At 36.2% G+C, this 17,334-nt stretch overlaps 1 protein-coding gene across 1 annotated transcript in view; it reads left to right on the top strand.

Annotated features, from left to right (window-relative positions):
* Positions 1-17,334, top strand: part of Theg (Testicular haploid expressed gene) — a 151,608-nt gene that overhangs the window by 112,742 nt on the left and 21,532 nt on the right. The window contains exon 4 of the mRNA XM_090384967.1: positions 13,887-13,997. Coding sequence (XP_090241093.1) covers positions 13,887-13,997 — 111 coding nt within the window. The remainder of the gene's footprint in view (positions 1-13,886; positions 13,998-17,334) is intronic.

Here is a 17,334-nt window from a genome sequence, read left to right as displayed (position 1 = left end):
AGGAGAAAAAAAACCATGCTACCCTCGCCTGAGACCGATTAACTCGGCCACATTGTGAAAAAGACCCATAAAAATTCCTCCCATCATCAATGGGATTTGATCTCTGGTCTTTTCCACCCAGTGTGGAGGGACGGCGATTCTACCAACTGGAGGGCTTCAGTAGTCATATCATCAAAACCTTCCCCTACTACCAACTTACCAGGTTCTACTATCACACCGATTCCATTTTCTTCTGGTTTGACCATATTTCCTGAATGAATTGACTCTGGCCATACATTTTTCCAACATGCATTTAATGTTAACAGTTTTTCTTCTTTGAGCGATAAAGCCGATACAGTCCACAATTGAAAAATGTTTCCATGCCTCCATCACTTCAATAGATTCGGAATCAATTTTTTCCAAAATTCATTGTAACAATTTGCTGATGTAATGCGTTTTAAAGGTAGATATAATGCGTTGATCTAATGGTTGAATTTAAGAAGTTGTATTAGGTGGTAGGAACATTGCTTCAACGTTTGGATGACTTCTAATTCTTTTGGATGGCTTGACGTGTTATCCAATAGTAATAAAAATTTGAAATTTAGATTTTTCCACAAGTACAATAGCACAGAACCTAACATGAGGATTTCACAACAAAATAAAACACAAGGATTTCCCAATTTTTTTTTTTTTTTTTTTTTGTGTAGCAACTAGCAAGTCAACAGCAGGGATTCACAAAAAAATGGAAATGTTGAAAAATTACATCCAACATAATAGCAGGGTTTTCCCCGCACAAATGCTCAAAAATACTGTGTTATGCAAGGTTTTCTATAATTCTCTAACCATGTCAGAGCAAAACTATGTTATATAAATGCTGTGTTGTGCGAGGATTTCCACAATTTATAATCGTGTTAGAGTATGTTATACAGGGGTTGCCTGTATATCATATCAAAATTATTTTTTGCATTCAGTTCCTTTGTGACCACATCATAGTATCCAATGAAACTGGCCAAACTAGACTTCCCCTTAACAAACCCATGCTGTCTGAACTATAACTGTAATCTTGTCTAGATTATCCGGCAATTCTTCTTTAACCAGTGACTCTGTTATTTTCCTCAGAACAGAAGTTAAACTAACAGGTCTGTAATTCATAGTTATTATTGTTAAAGGGGATCACATGTCACCATTTGTTCCCCCTTTGTGAATTAGGGATACATTTGCATATCCCCAGTCTGTGGGGACCTCCCCTGAATCCAAGGATGCCCTCATAATTATGGGTAAGAGTTTGCTTGCTTCCTTTGCTGACTTCTTTAATATGACTGGATATATCCGATCCACCCCATGTGCCTTTCTTATGTTTAACTTCAACAATTTCTCCTCCACTTTGCTCTGAGGTCTCATTACAAAATCATTCAGTTTGTCAGCTACTAAGCAGGATCATCAACAGTCAAACCATCGATATCAAGTGTGGAAATGTATCACCATTTCACAAAGGGGTTCAAAGGGTGACACAAGTAACAATAGATCTGTTAGTTTAACTTGTGTTCCAGGGAAAATAATGGAGTCACTGGTTAAAGAAGCATTGCAGGATCATCTAGACAAGACTGCAGTAGTAGTTAATTATTGCGAGGTGTTTAAGGCTGGCTTTGAATAGATTGAGCAAGCTCAATGCTGATGGGATTCTTCTTCTTGTTTAGACTAGACACAAGGGGACTAGTCTATGATTCCAATACAGTCCACAATTGAAAAATGTTTCCATGCCTCCATCACTACAATAGATTTGGAGATTATTCAAATTGAGGAAGGATGATTGCAGAAGTTTGCATTTAGCTAACCAGTGGTTTGAGTGCTGGAACAGACTTTCATCTGTTATTATGTCATTTGATAGCTTAAATAAATTCAAGGAAGAACTAGGCAAACTATTGAAGAGAATGAATAGGTGAAATGGGAAGTGTCTTTTTTTTTTCCCCTTTTTTTTTTTTTGGGCTGATGCTCTATAAGCTTGCTTTATTGCATCGTTTGCTCCCACTAATGTTAATTTTTCAGGTGAAACAGGGCTGGACTTGTGGCACCACATTCTCTTTCATCACTATGAACATGTGATGTGAACATCACTATGAATGAGAGATAAAGGCTCTGAACACATGAAACAAAGGGAGATATAGCTGTTAATTTAGGCTAATTATAGCAAATCTGGCCATACATAATGCATTTTGTCTTATAATTTCATACCATTCACTAAAAAAATGCCTGTTGGTTGGTAATAAAGTTCAGTTGATTTCAAGAAATTCATTAAAATAGGGTTTACTGAACAAAGAGGATCAACTCATTTTTCAGCATCAGTCACTCATTGGTATGATTCGAATAACGACCATCATACAATGCCATCAGTTTTAAATAAAACTACATGCCTTAGCTGCTGAGGATTTCGAAATAGTAATTCTGGAGTTCTTGATTAAAAACAGCTTTAATCTGGACACTCAAGCATTGTGTTGCTTCTTTCTCACTTGTATTATTATCAATGTTTGTGTTTGCTGCCCTATATTTTCTAACATATTGGTAATTAGAGGAAACTTACCAAAATTTTTGTATGACCATAATATGATGTCGGTTTTATTTAAATCAAACTACATGCTTTAGTTGTTCAAGATTTGGAAATAGTAATTCTAGGGCTCTAGATTAAAAACAGCTTTCATCCAAACTTAAGTATTATGTTGCTTGTTTCCCACTTGCATTATCATTCACTCCATTATATTTTTTAATGTGTCGGTAATTAGAGAAAACTTACCAAAAATTTAGTTTTGCCTCTAAGGCTTTGATGGCAACTTTGGTCTGCCACCAGACACAAGGTGGTTTTACCACTGGAAAACTTGCTACTTGGCATACTGACTTCTGGGGCTTCTTCTCTTCTTTGTTCTGTGTGCATCACCTTTTAAATGATTTTTTCATTAAGGTGGATCTTTTCCTGAGATCTTTTTTTCATTAAGGTGGATATTTTCCTGAGATCCAACTATTTAATTGATCCAGGGCAGCTACTGGGCTGCATTTGCCCAATACAATACAAATATACAATACAGTTGAATTGCCAGGTGGATATTACCTGTACCATCCAGGTGGATGGTACAGGTAACCCTTGTTTTATAATAGGAACCTAACACGGTAGTTAGGTTCCTATTATAAAATCTTGTGTAGTGCGAAACTGTGTTATACAGGACTAAGAACCAGTACAAAAAGGAGGGTTACGTTCCAAAATCTAACAAAAATACACCTTTTTTTTTTAAACTATCGGAAACTTAATTTTTATTAAAAATAGTAATAACTGAATAAACATCTTACAAACTATGATACATATATCTCGGATTCCATTTCCACCCAATCCACTTCTACAGCCTGTTTTTCTATTAGTAATTCTTGAACATCTTCAGTAGTCATATCATCAAAACCTTCCCCTCCTACCAACTTTGCAAGTTCTACTATCACACAGATTCCATTTTTTGCTGGTTCAATCATATTTCCTGAATGAACTGACTCTGGCCATACATTTTTCCAACACGCATTTAATGTTAATGGTTTTACTTCTTTGAATGATAAAGCTATGATTCCGATACAGTCCACAATTGAAAAATGTTTCCATGCCTCCATCACTACAATAGATTTGGAGTCATTTTTTTCCAAAATCCATTGTAACAATTTTCTAATGTAATGAGTTTTAAAGTTAGATATAAGGCCTTGATCTAATGGCTGAATTAAAGAAGTTGTATTAGGTGGTAGTTATATTACTTCAATGTTTGAATGACTTTAATCTTTTGGATGGCCTGGCATGTTATCCAATAGTAATAAAACTTTGAAATCTAGATTTTTTCACTTTAAATAGTTTTCCACATCTGGCACAAAACAATTTAGAAACCATTCTTTAAATAAATTGGCAGTTATACAGGCTTTTTTATTTGCTTTCCAATATACCAGTAACTCATTTTTCTTTACACCTTTCATTTCACGAGGATTAGAGGACCTATAAACCAGCATAGGTTTTATAATCTAATCACCTGATGCATTATTGCACATAAGTAACGTTACACAATCTTTTGATGTCTTAAACCCTGGTGTGGTTTATTTTTTTTAAATAAACGTTCTGTTGGGCATATTTTTTCCACCAAAGATCTGTCTCATTGGTATTGAAAACTTGACATTTTAGCATTAGCATTAGTGGAGGCATATGATGCAAGAAAGCAAACTTATGCAGCATCAGCAAAAAAAAAAAAAAAATCCCTCCCATTTATTCCAAATGCCTGTCCAGTTCAGCCTTAAATTTATTTAGGCTGTCAACTTCCGCAACAAAAGATGAAAGTCTGTTCCACCAATCAACCACCCGCTGGCTAAAGGCAAATTTTCACACATCTATTCTACAACTGCCTTTCCTCAGTTTGAATCTATGCCCCCTCAGGTTCTTCATCTGAGCAAGAGGAGGAATCCCGTTCAGCTTGCTCAACCCATTCAAAACCTTATACACCTCAACCAGATCACCTCGCAGGTGCCTACTCTCCAGGCACTGCGATTTGCAGAACTTAAGCCTTTCTTGGTAAGAGCATCCCCTTTGTTCCCCTCACAAATCTTGTTGCCCTTCTTTGTACTTGTTCTAGCAACTCTGCATCCTTCCTAAAATGAGGCCTCCAAGACCTGTACACAATATACTAGGTGTGGCCTGACCATTGCATTATACAATGGGATAATCACCTCCCTGTCCCTGCTAGCAAAATTCCTATATATCATTGACAAGACTCCATGACCAGCCCATCTGCACTGCTCATCTAACTTCATATTTGACTGCACAATTACCCCCAGATCTTTTTCACTTTCCACTTCCGTGAGTGTAGTATCATACAGTTGGTATGTTTCTCTTGGTTTTTGCTACCCATATGCAGTACTTTGCAGTTGCCACTGCTCAGCCTATTTGCCCAAATTATCTAGATCCAGTTGGAGTAGCATACTGTCTTTACTGTCGTTAACAACCCTGCCAACCTTTGATATTAATCCTGATATACCTTCATCAGTATCATTAATGAATACACAAAACAACAATGGGCCCATCACCGAACCCTGGGGAACTCCACTAATAACATTTGTCCACGAAGCGCAGTGTCCATTGGTTACCACTATATGTCGTTTCCCACTTAACCATCCCTTTATCCATTGTAGCAACTTACCCTTAATGTCATTCTGCTCCAATTTGTACAATAGTCTTCTATGCGCAACAGTGTCAAAAGCTTTCCTGAAATCCAAATATATATCAAAATTATTTTTTGCATCCAGTTCCTTTGTAACCACATCATAATATCCTATCAAATTTGTCAGACAAGACTTTCCTTTAACAAACCCATGCTGTGTCTGAATTATTGCTGCAGTCTTGTCTAGATGATCCTGCAATGCATCTTTAACCAGTAACTCCATTATTTTACCCGGAACAGAAGTTAAACTAACTGGTCTGTAGCCGAATGGGCAGGAGCAGAAGTGCAGTAGCACATGCTCTTTGAGTAGACTGGGGTTCGAGCCCCTGACTGCTGAATACAGTTGATCTGCCAACCCGCACTGGCAGATTATGGTCCATTTCCTTCAGCATGAATTGTTGAGGAGGCGTCCATCCTGCAGTGGGTTGATAATGGCTGCACTTTACTATTTTTTTTACACTTCTTGAGTCCATTGGGACCTCCCCTGAATCCAAAGATGCTCTCATAATTATGGCTAAGGGTTTGCTGCCTCCTTTAATATAACTGGATAGATCCCATCCACCCCAGGTGCCTTTCTTATATTTAACTTCAACAATTTCTCCTCCACTTTGCTCTGTTATTACAAAATCATTAAGCACCCTTCTACAATTTGATAACCTTCTGCCATTTTCAAACCTTAATAACTCATGTGAATGTAGATGCAAAATACTCATTCAGTTTGTTTATACTCATTATAAACAAACTGAATGAGTTTATACCGAAATACTCATTCAGATTCATCCCCTTCCTTTTGTTCATGATATCACCATAACCATTTTTTAAAGCTCTAACAGCATCATAGTGACAAGACCATCTAGTCTGGCTTAAACTTTTTATCGAAAATTTTAGTTTTGTTTCACGATTTAGAAGCTCCCACCTATGGGTAGTTGCAGAAAAGAAAACATATATTTGTTGCACTACTCCAAAAAAGTTCACAATTTGAGTTGCAACTTTAACCGCTTCCCCACCAACTAGATTTAGGGAATGTGCAGCACACGGCACATGCACCCATAAAATTACCATTGTGCGGAGAGCCAAATATTTCCTCATGACCTCTGAATGCTAAGCCCCTTACACTTAATATTTCACCACTGCAATAACACGTTTTAGGACATTGTGGTAATATTCTGTATCTTTTCTTAGTTGCTCCCGCGCAACTGCTTGTCAATAACAGACTTATTTTCTTTATGTGTTAACCATACTAACAATGATTTCTTATGTTCATTAGAATTTTCGTGATTTTCTAAACAATGTCCTATATGTTTCCAGTCAGAGAATCTGGTTGTGTATTGAGAAGGAATTTTAGAGAAAAGTTTGCAGACTAGACAAAAAAACACTTCCCATACTGGTAGAATAGCATAACCAAGATCTTTCCAGTAATTTACCATTTTTAATTTTTTTCGTAAAGTACTTATTTGAAAATTATCTGTTTCGTTCTTTGTAATTCCTTATTGAAACTGGATATATATTTTTTGGATCTTTATTTTGGAAATAAGTCATTTCATGTGAGAGACAGTGATTAACAAAATTATCACTTAACTGTGTAGGCCACAAACCTACGTCAACATATTTAGAAAGCAACTCTGCATTTTCTAAAGCCTCTATCACTATCTTCTTGAAAAACAGCAACAGAGACTTCAGAGAACTGGTTGTCATCTAGGTCTTGTATATTTTTGTCTGGTACTAAATGTTCATCGTCAACATTGTTTTTAGAGGTTCTCAGTTGTGATTCTAGTTCTAGTAATTCTTCATTATTCTTATATACATTTTGTTGTTTTTTCTGTTTCTCTTCGTTTAAGTTATTCTCTCTTTCGCTTATTACTGCACCTATATTGTTTAGATTCTCATTTTTATTTTCCAATACAAAAAAATTTGAAATTTTGGCACATTTACTTCTTTCTTTTTCTCTATTTAATTGTATTTTTCGTTTTTCAGCTCCGCTTTTATATTTTCTGCCAGATATTTTTTTAGGTATTTATTTAATCTGAAAAGAAATAAAAAAAAACCTAAAAAAACAATCCACCACCATATTAGGTTAGTTGCCATTGTCAAGTAAAAAAATAGCTAGAAAGCAGCATAAGCTTAGCTTATGCTGCTTACTAGTGCCTACTGCTTACTTCAAATAAACAGTGTCCAGTTATTTTTATTATGGATTATTTCAAGGAAATGCAAAAAATGATTGAATTTACGTGCCGACAAAAGATTTCCGGAGAGTGATTTAGCTTATATTTATTTAGTAAACTTTGCCAATACTTACCAGTGAAGAAACGAAGCACCTGAACAGTACACTTCACCGAACGAATGACTATTTAATATTCAACTATACTGTACTATACATAACCTCAAATGTCAAATGGTGAGAGCTACGCTCTAAGCTAACACGCTTTAGAGGAGCTAGACTTGCACTCCCCCATTCCGATGTTGCCACATTATTTGCATAATTGACAAATGGGCAAAGTATATTTTGATTTTACCGACTACCAACAGAGGTGATAGAAGACAGAGCCCTATTTACTGTCATTTAAAACATTGATATTTGATATTTTATTCAAATCCAATAGTGTTGAAAACCAACAATTTAAACTTTATATAGGTACGAAAAAAAAATTTTTCTTAAATTTTTAATTTAAATTGTTTTTATTTTTATTTTTTTGACCACGAAGGGAGCCCTTTGATTGAATGGGGGCCCTGGGCTGCAGCCCATAAAGACCATGCCTAAATCCGCCCTCCCCCTACTCCTTTTTCCTTTCCCAGTGCCTACCGTCACAGCAAACAGACTCAACATTGCATGGTCCACGAACATCAATTAGATGCACTTCCTTAGATTTTATTTGTTTCTTAACTAACAACATAACCCCTCTTCCGTTCCTGTCCTGTCTATCCTTTCTGTACACATTGTACTCCCCAAATTCGAATTCTGCACTGCTTATATCTGTGTGACACCACGTCTCTGATATCCCAACAATATCTGCCTTTGATGTCTTGACTAGCACTTCAAACTCATCAATTTTATTAACTATACTCCTAGCATTGGAGTAAAGCAACAACTTTAATATACACTATTGGAGCTGGAATTACCGTGGCTGCTGGCACCAGACTTGCCCTCTAATAGATCCTCGTTAAAGGATTTAGAGTGTACCATACATACAACTGTTTCTACTCTTAGTTACCTTAACAGCGCCTCCGTAGCTAGGTGGGTAGGAGCAGCAGTGCATAGCACACGCTTCTTGATTAGACCACGGTTTGAGCCCATGCCCACCAAATATGGAGGATGCGGAAAGGTCAGGGAATGACCACTGCATATCCCCGGAGCAATATGGCCTTAGTTGCTAATGCTCCTAAAAACCAAATAACATAACAAACAGTTACCCTAACACAGCCCATGTATTTATTTGTTCTACTATGACTCCCAACAGTCCTGGAAATCTCCACTGCCTTGCTTTCCATGCTGCTGTTCATTCTAATAGAAGCGGTACAAGAATTACTTTTGCCTCTGCCTGCGTCCACTTTTAACCTTTTAGTCTGTGTATTCCCCCCCCCCCAAGCTAGCAATTTTCTGAACCACCTAACACTGCCTCAATAGAATCAGCAAATATTCTTGCACCCTTTCTATTTAAGTGTACCCTATCCATGTAGAAGCAGTCTGTCCTGTCAACAAGCACAGACCAGGCTGAGAAAAATTCTACCCCCACGAGTCTTGTACAATCTCTCCACGAACCGAATTGATTGACAGTGCTCTCATAATATACTCCCTCCTGTCATGTCTGGGCAGAATTGCAGACACTTTCACATTCAACCCTAACTCAGTACTTTTTTTCAACATTGACCTGTACTTGTTGAGTAAATCTGCAGATCTCTTACTCTTAATGTCATTAGTTCCAAAGTGTACAATATCATCAACTTTTGCCCCTGGCAGGCATACTCTGGTCCTGTTCCACCTATCCTTCTTGTATAGTATATTCCCCATCTCCCTGACAATAGAGTCACCAACAATAACTAGTTCCTGTGGGACCAGCGCATTCTGCCTTGGAGATTGCCTCTGTGTTGCCTGATGCACAGGAGTGAGCTCTGTCATTGAGCTGGGCATCTGAGAGGTTGATGGGCCACTCATAAATTTTTTTGAGGACATTTACCCTACACCTCAAGCTCTCATAGACATCCATCAGAACGCTGAGTTGGCGCCTAATTTCTTGACACTCTAGCATCTAGAACATACAAAGACATCTTCCTTGGCTAGATCATGTCCAGTTTTAGAAAGTTCAGTAAACATTTCACACATTTTTTGAGAGTGTGATGCATTGGAGTATCGCCCCCTTCGTTTCTCCCCAGAGTCACAGCACTCTCACTAGTCTGTGATCTTTGCTTCGCAGCTCTAGTCTAGGTCATGATTTCCGTTTAAATACAGTTTAGTTAATAATGAAATTTAATAAGATTAATAAATATTTTTGATTAATTGATAATACTATACTAAGCTAACAGATTCCTAATACAGTGCTTTGTGTTAAGTTATCTAGTTTTATGTTATCAGTTCAAGATATATACGTTACACTATTTCTTATAAATTACAATATGGCGGCTAGTTCAACAATATTGGCGCCAACACTGGGAGTCGTAACTTCCAAAAATCACTAGTTAAATTTTCTAAATTCAAAATAAGAAGCTAACAAATGCTACTAAATCTATTTAATACCTTTGTAAAACACAATGTAGTATGTTAATTAACAAGGAATACGGTAAAACTATCAAAAATACTTATCCCTTTAGAGCAGCCAAAAATCCACCAACTTTTCTCTTCCGTGACCCAATCAGAATCCAAATCCAATATGGTGTACATCCATGCTCTTCAATAATTTTTTGAAATTCCTTTGCATACTTCTTGGCAGCTTCATTATCAGCTGATGCACTTTCCCTTTGAATTCTTATGTTATGTAATGAGATGCAGTTTTTAAATCGCTCAAACCGGCCTTTACTGGCAACAAGCTCCAGGTTAACAGATTTTCTTTTAACTGGTTATAAATTTTTAGTGCCTTTTGTTTAATGGGATCTGTTTTTTACTGCTATCATCAATCCAAATACTGAGTGCTTTTTCCATTTTCTCAATTATTGGTTGTTATTGTTATTGTTGTTATTTGGTTTTTTTAGGAACATTAACAACTAAGGCCATATTGCTCCGGGATATGTGGCGGTCATTCCCTGACCTTTCCGCATCCTCCGTATTTGGTGGTGACGGGCTCGAATCCCGGTCTAATCAAGAAGCGTGTGCTACACACTGTGCTGCTCCTTCCCACCTGGCTACGGAGGCGCCTCGATTATTGATGCTCTGAGATGAACTATCATATAGATCCTGCAGCAACAGCAGTTCTAATTTTCTGTTTATTTTTCTTTATGGTCCGGTTTGTTGCTTCGTTTAAATTTAAACTTTTTGCAATGTATGATACCTTTTCCTCTTTCTTTTAAGATGATCCAAAATCTGTACCTCTGATTCTAGAGAAATCAGAGGTACAGATGTAGTGCTTTTTTATTTTCTTTAGACATAATTTAATGGTGGAATTTAATTCACAACAAAGAAATTATTCCAATACGGTTCTTAAGAACAAAGTTTAGTAATACATACCAGAAAAATTTATAAATGATCAAATAAAAACCAAAATAACATTAGAAAAATCTTCAAAGTCACAATTTTTTATGGTCTCAAACAAGCACAAGTTCAACGGATAGAACCTAACACAAGCATTTCCCAAAAAAATAGAATACAATTTCTGATCCTTTTTTTTTTCTTTTTTTTTTGCATAACAAAGGGTCATTAGCCAGTCAACAGTGGGAATTCACAAAAAGAATGGAAATGTTGAAAAGTTATATGCAGCATTTTAGCAGCATTTTCCCTGCTCAAAAACACTGTTATGCGAGGTTTGCCGCAATTTGCTAACCATGTTATATAAGTACCATGTTGTGCGAGGATTTCTGCAATTTATCAGTCATGTTAGAGTGAAACCATGTTGTAGAAGTACCGTGGGCGAAGGTTAAAGAAAGCCTGCATGAGAAGCATGTAAAAGTTCGATGAAATTTACCGGTAAAAGTACTTTGCCATAATGGCATAGAAGTACCGTGGGCGAAGGTAAAGAAAGCCTGCACGAGAAGCATATAAAAGTTCGATGAAATTTACCGGTAAAAGTACTTTGCCATAATGGCATTTGTATTGTTGCTCACTCGGTAAACAGATGGTGGATGTTATCGGTCAGGAGTAGAAATTGAATCCCATGGGAGATTGAAACCTTCCCGGAGGGGGTAACCTGACCTCCTTCTTTAGAATCACTGGTGGACTAGTGGATAAATTGTTTATTAAGGGGGAAAAAAGGCAAAGGAAGCCTATATGAGAAGCACGGTAAACGTCGAAAAAGTTTACCGGTGAAACTACATTATGAACATTATAAAATGTTCATAACGGAACTTCCAATATGACTCTGTTCGTGATTCTAAAGAAAAAAGGTCAGTTTACCCCCCTCCACTTCAGGAGGGTTTCAAGCTCCAGTGGGATTCAACTTCTATTCCAGACCGATAACGCCCACTGTCTTGTTTACCGAGTGAGCAATACAAATGCCTTTACGGCAAAATACTTTTACCGGTAAATTTCATCAAACTTTTGCATGCTTCTCATGCAGGCTTTCTTTACCTTAGCAGTACCGTGTTATACGGGTGTTGCCTGTATTTGAAATCAAATAAAATTTCCATGCTTTACTCCACCAGCTTCAATCAAGTGCCTCTTTCTGTTCCCACTGAAAGCTTAGTACTTGACCTTTGGGTTTGGGTCCAGCTTAGAGACAAACATCTTACAATGGTTCTCCCTCAGTTGCTAGTATCTTTTAAAATTGTGTAGCATTACCTAAAAAATGAATCCATCATATATTTAAAAATCTGAAATTCCACCAAGATAGCTGTTTCTAAAGGATAGGTGGCTTCTCATCACTTGTTAGATTGGCTCTATTAGCAAACCTATGCAGAATGTCTAATATTACATTATTCTGTGAATAACATATTCCATCTAAGTGAACAGCCAAGCAGTGTGGAAATGACTTCCATTTAAACTCATAACAACTGTTATGTATACAGTTAATCCCTATAACTGGGCTCTGTTTGTCTCCTACAGTATAGTATCCCTCTTATTCATAGGGTAAATGCAGATCAGAGCATAAGGTATTTGAATATAAGCCCAGGTCTTTAGAGGAAGCAGAAAGGTCCCCATGAACAAAATCAAATGCAGTAAAATATACAAATTTTATTTGATTTAAACTGTGTTGAAATATAATTCCACTGAAATTAATAATATTGTATTATAAGTTCAGTTTTTAGAGTGAGAACTTATCCTCTTTCTCCTCCTCCTTTTATCAATGACTGCATTGCACAGGTTAAAAATAAAGTAACCATTTCTAGAAAGAATCTTCCCATCTTTCAGCACTTTTGTATCCATTCTACATCATAGTTCATTAGCAAGTATAAATTAAATAAATCTTTCAAGTCACAGACAGCCAGTATTCGGGAAAAAAAGCAGCCTTAATAGGTTTTTTCCCCCCAACCCTATTCAAAAATTCTCATAAAAAAATCCTAGTAAATGCAATTACAATATTCAATATTTTAACAATATAGTATATTTCATTATGTCAAAAAGATTGTCCAGCAAGATATATAGGCTTTATCTGTATCAGATATGTCATCCTGATATACAGTACTTATTTCAATAATTATAGTTTCCAAAATAGCATGAGTAAAACTTAAATAGATTGCTTGATCAATTTTTTTTTCCCACACACCTGGTGTGAATAATACCAAAAATTTAATTAAACTTCCTAGCAATTATACGTCAGGTGTATTATGGAGGCATGTATACTACTATCAAAAAATTTAAAACAAAGATCTGAGTATTTTTTACTTATGGGTTACCCATCAAAATTTCTAATGCGTGGAATCTAACCAACAAACAGTTTCTCTAAACCAATCAGGGTAAAGCCCTCCTGATTATGTGTGTCTTTTCTGATATTTAATTTTCTTACTTGCAACATATCATCTGAAGATAGCAACAACACTGAAAAGCTTGTTATCTTATTGCCACTTCATAATAACATGGTTTTTTTTTAATTTTTATTTTTCCAGTGAACTCTACCTCCATGATTTTAGCTGACATTCCATGCGAGAGGTGCACTTATTAGCAGGTTATATTTTAATTTTTTATTTTATTTATTATTTTCCTTCATTTATTTATATCAGTCGATACTGGAGGTAAGTTACATATAACAAAGCTCACAAGACTATGACTAGTTAGATCCCATATAATAATAATGACTATTTCAGCAGGGGCTGTTAGTATCACTGGATTTAGCTAGTCACAGTATACATTAACTAGGTAACAAATATTCTGTTCTGTTTAACTAGGAAGTAAATATTCTATTTAAATCAGTAGATATTGTAGGTATGTTTCATATAAAAAAGCTCACTACACTATGACTAGTTAGGTCCAATATTATAATACTCTTTCAGCAGTAGCTTTTAGTGTCACTGGATCTAACTAGTCATAGTATGATTTAACTAGAGCAAATATTCTATTTATGCATGTTTGCACTTTTACATGTGGTTCCATTTTATTTTGATAAGGGACAGACCTCTTTACGATACTGTAAGTGGGAGACCGAGTGTCATCTGGACTCCAATTTCCGCAGAAGTAAAATGTAAAGAAATCAGCATTCATACAAAAGAGTTATCAAGGTATGCAAATCTAATATATGAAGTCATTCTACTCAAGAATTTTGATATAGTTCCCTAATATCACTTTCAAATAAAGCTTAAAAACATACAGAAGTGGACAAATTTATTAGACTCAAGCACAATTTTTTTCAGTAATCGGTGTTTATTTTAACAATAGATGGTTATCAAACTTTATATATTAATATTTTGCATGTATCCCTTGACTATTTTTTAATGTTTCACGTTCTGTTTAGGATGCTCTCAATGAAAGTTTCGAAAGCATTTTTAATTTCTTCATGTCAAATTTCTGTTAGATTTCCTACTAAAAAATATTTGTCATGATGGTCTTCTGCTTTATTTTCTTCTATTATTGCCCAAAATTTTTCTTTTGGAGTCAAATTCATACTGTTCATTTTGTTCGCTGAGGCTTGTTTCAGGCATTCTTCCAGATATGACAAGCTAGGCCTTGCTACCTGGAAGTCTAAAATGCTGGTTAAACTGATATTCAGTCTCAGTGGTAAGTGAAGTGATGAATTTTGGTGAAGTCTGGCCATTCTGCAACAACCAATTCTTCTGCTTGCACCTTCACACTGGTAGGACTGTTAGTAACCTTGCTTATACCTCCATGTGCCATGCCTGAAACATTTCACTTAGTATACTGAGAGTGACCACCCAGGGGCAAATCAATGTAAGCAGGGGTCGAGGCCTGGCGTCTACATCACACAGAGGAGTGGCACCACTTTGCTTATTAGCAGTTTGAAGTGGTGAAACCCATGTTTATAGTCCAGAGCAGAGCTCCAGCAACCCCATCTCTTCCATCATGCAGTATGAATGATGGCATTTGAGATTATGACAGACAGGCATTGCAAAATGGCATTCGATGTTATAAAAAGATGTATGCAGATAAAAAGAAAAAAAAGCTGATCAGTTATTTTTCAAAATAAAAAAACAGTACATTCTTCACCTATATTCTTTTGGTATGTACATACTGCAATAAAAATCATTTCTACTGTACTTACTAGTATTTTTCATTTTTATCATTTTCGTTTCTTTTTTTTGCAAGAACTTCATGTGCATCAATTTATATTAAAAAACACCTATATATTTTTGCAATTCGACCCATATAATCAAATTGTCAGAACGCATTACATTAAAATACACACTAATAATACTTCGATCAGTGCGGTTTCGCACAGGGCGATATTTTTTTGGCACGAATTAACCGCACTGTGCGAGATATTTCTGTACTGCAATCGAAAAAGTACAATCCTTTTGGGAAATTCAAAGTAATGGATTTCTTCAAGTGTATAGAGTTCCAGCATCATGGCAGTCCACATGCTCACATTTTGCTGTGGCTACAGAACGATTCTAAAGAATTGGTTTCAGAAGATATGCCAAAGACTAGAAATAATAGATGAATTGTGCAGCATCAATGTTTCGGATCTTCCTATGTCTTACTCAAATCAAGTGCACAAGCATACATTTACTTGTTTCAAGAAGATTGATGATCGATGCAGATTCAATATTCCATATTGGCCTATGGATCAAACTCAAATTTTAATACTGATGAACACACAAGACAATTGACGTTCAAGTTTCAAACAGCGTTTTTAACAATATAAAAAAGATCTCGAAGAGAAACATTACGATACACTTGCAGTTTCTAGGAGAGCACAAGTTGGATATGAAAACTTACTTGGATGTTATTCAATCGGGATTGACGACACCTACCGTTCTAATGAAAAGAGAAATATGACATTTGACTTTGGAAATATGAAATATGACTTTGGACGAATACCTTCAATCCTTGGATAGCTGGTGCATTAAATTTGAATATGGATTTACAGTTCATACTCGAGGAAAATTCATGCGCACCATACGTTGTTTTTTTTTTTTTTTTTTGTTTTTTTTTTATAAAAACACCAAACACGAGAGTTATTAGAACCTATAGTACTTAGTACCGTGCTTGGGTTGGAGGTTGAGAAGATGAGAGAAGATATTTGCTGACATTAGACTTGAACTTCTGTAGACTAATTTTCAGGAAAGACATGAAGGAAGTTTTTTCCAGAAAACGGCAGTTGAATGAATAAACAAGGAAGATCAAAAGTTGGTTCTGTGAGTTTTATGTTGGCAGCACGTGTTCGACACTCTGTAGAATAAGTTAACAAAACCAACAGAGGCATAAGCCATTTGCATCGAGGGTTGATCAAATTTCAAGAAGAGTATCCAGATCAAGACTACACCGACTTGTTAAAACACATTAGCATTGAAATGAGCTCACAAGAAGCAGCTTGGTATTTCCTTCATCAGCCATTGTCTGAGGCTAGTAGAGAGTACATTCCAACTGCTTAGCCTCACAAGCATCAGAAAAGTAAGAAGAGCAAGCAGCGAATGGCTGAAGAAAATCTCGATGTTGATTCTACCGACATGGAATGAAAATATTATTCAGAAATATGAGAAAAGACCAAAAGATGGAGAGCTCGGTCAGCTTTGCTCGGTTGATTTTGCAGTGAAATACAGTGTTATGAAGGGACAATGTAAACCTAGAAAACAGATGCGAGTTATAAGGTATCGCCACTATGAAATGTCTGAATTGGCAGAGCATAAACATGAGATAGTTTTACTTTACTGGCCTTTTGAAAATGAAATGGTTGATACCTTAGATTCAAACAAGTTTCTTCAGATATACGATGAAAATGAAGAGCACTTTATGAATTGCCGCAAAAGGTACGAGTCGGACATTGATATTGACAAAACATTAGAGTATTGCAGAAACTTTGCACCGAATGGACAATAAAGAGGATGCTCGAGCAAAATGCAAGAAATATGTTCAAAGTCGAATCGCAGAGGATGCTAGTAACAGACTTCAAGAGAACAATGATGATATTGTTCTCTTGAAGGCAAACTCGCTATCCACTGTGGTATGTCAGTGACATAATGTCATGACTAGTGATGATTACTGCAAGTTGGTTCGAATGACAAATAGAGAACAACGTAAGTTGATTTGTGAATTTATACATCGAATAACAGATCAAGCTAACACAATGCATCTTCAAATATTCTTTACTGGTGCAGCAGGCTGTGGAAAGACCTTGAAAATTATGATGGAAACTTACAATCGCTTAAGTCAGATGCCCAACTCATTTAACAATGCATTCGTCACCTGCGCGTCAGGGAAGTCGGCCGTAGCGATCAACGGTACTACAGTTCATTCAGCATTCAAAGTTGATATGACGCAAATACATAATGGTTTTGTTTGAGAAACTTTGTACTTCTATCGTAATGTGTTTCAAAACATTCAAACGGTATTCATCGATGAATTTAGCATGATCAGAGCTGATATTTTGCATATGATCAG

Source organism: Mastigoproctus giganteus, chromosome 11 (genome assembly GCF_048544385.1).
Source record: "Mastigoproctus giganteus isolate SK-2022 chromosome 11, ASM4854438v1, whole genome shotgun sequence".
NCBI classification, from domain to species: Eukaryota; Metazoa; Arthropoda; class Arachnida; order Uropygi; family Thelyphonidae; genus Mastigoproctus; species Mastigoproctus giganteus.
This window is presented reverse-complemented; position numbering and strand designations above follow the sequence as displayed.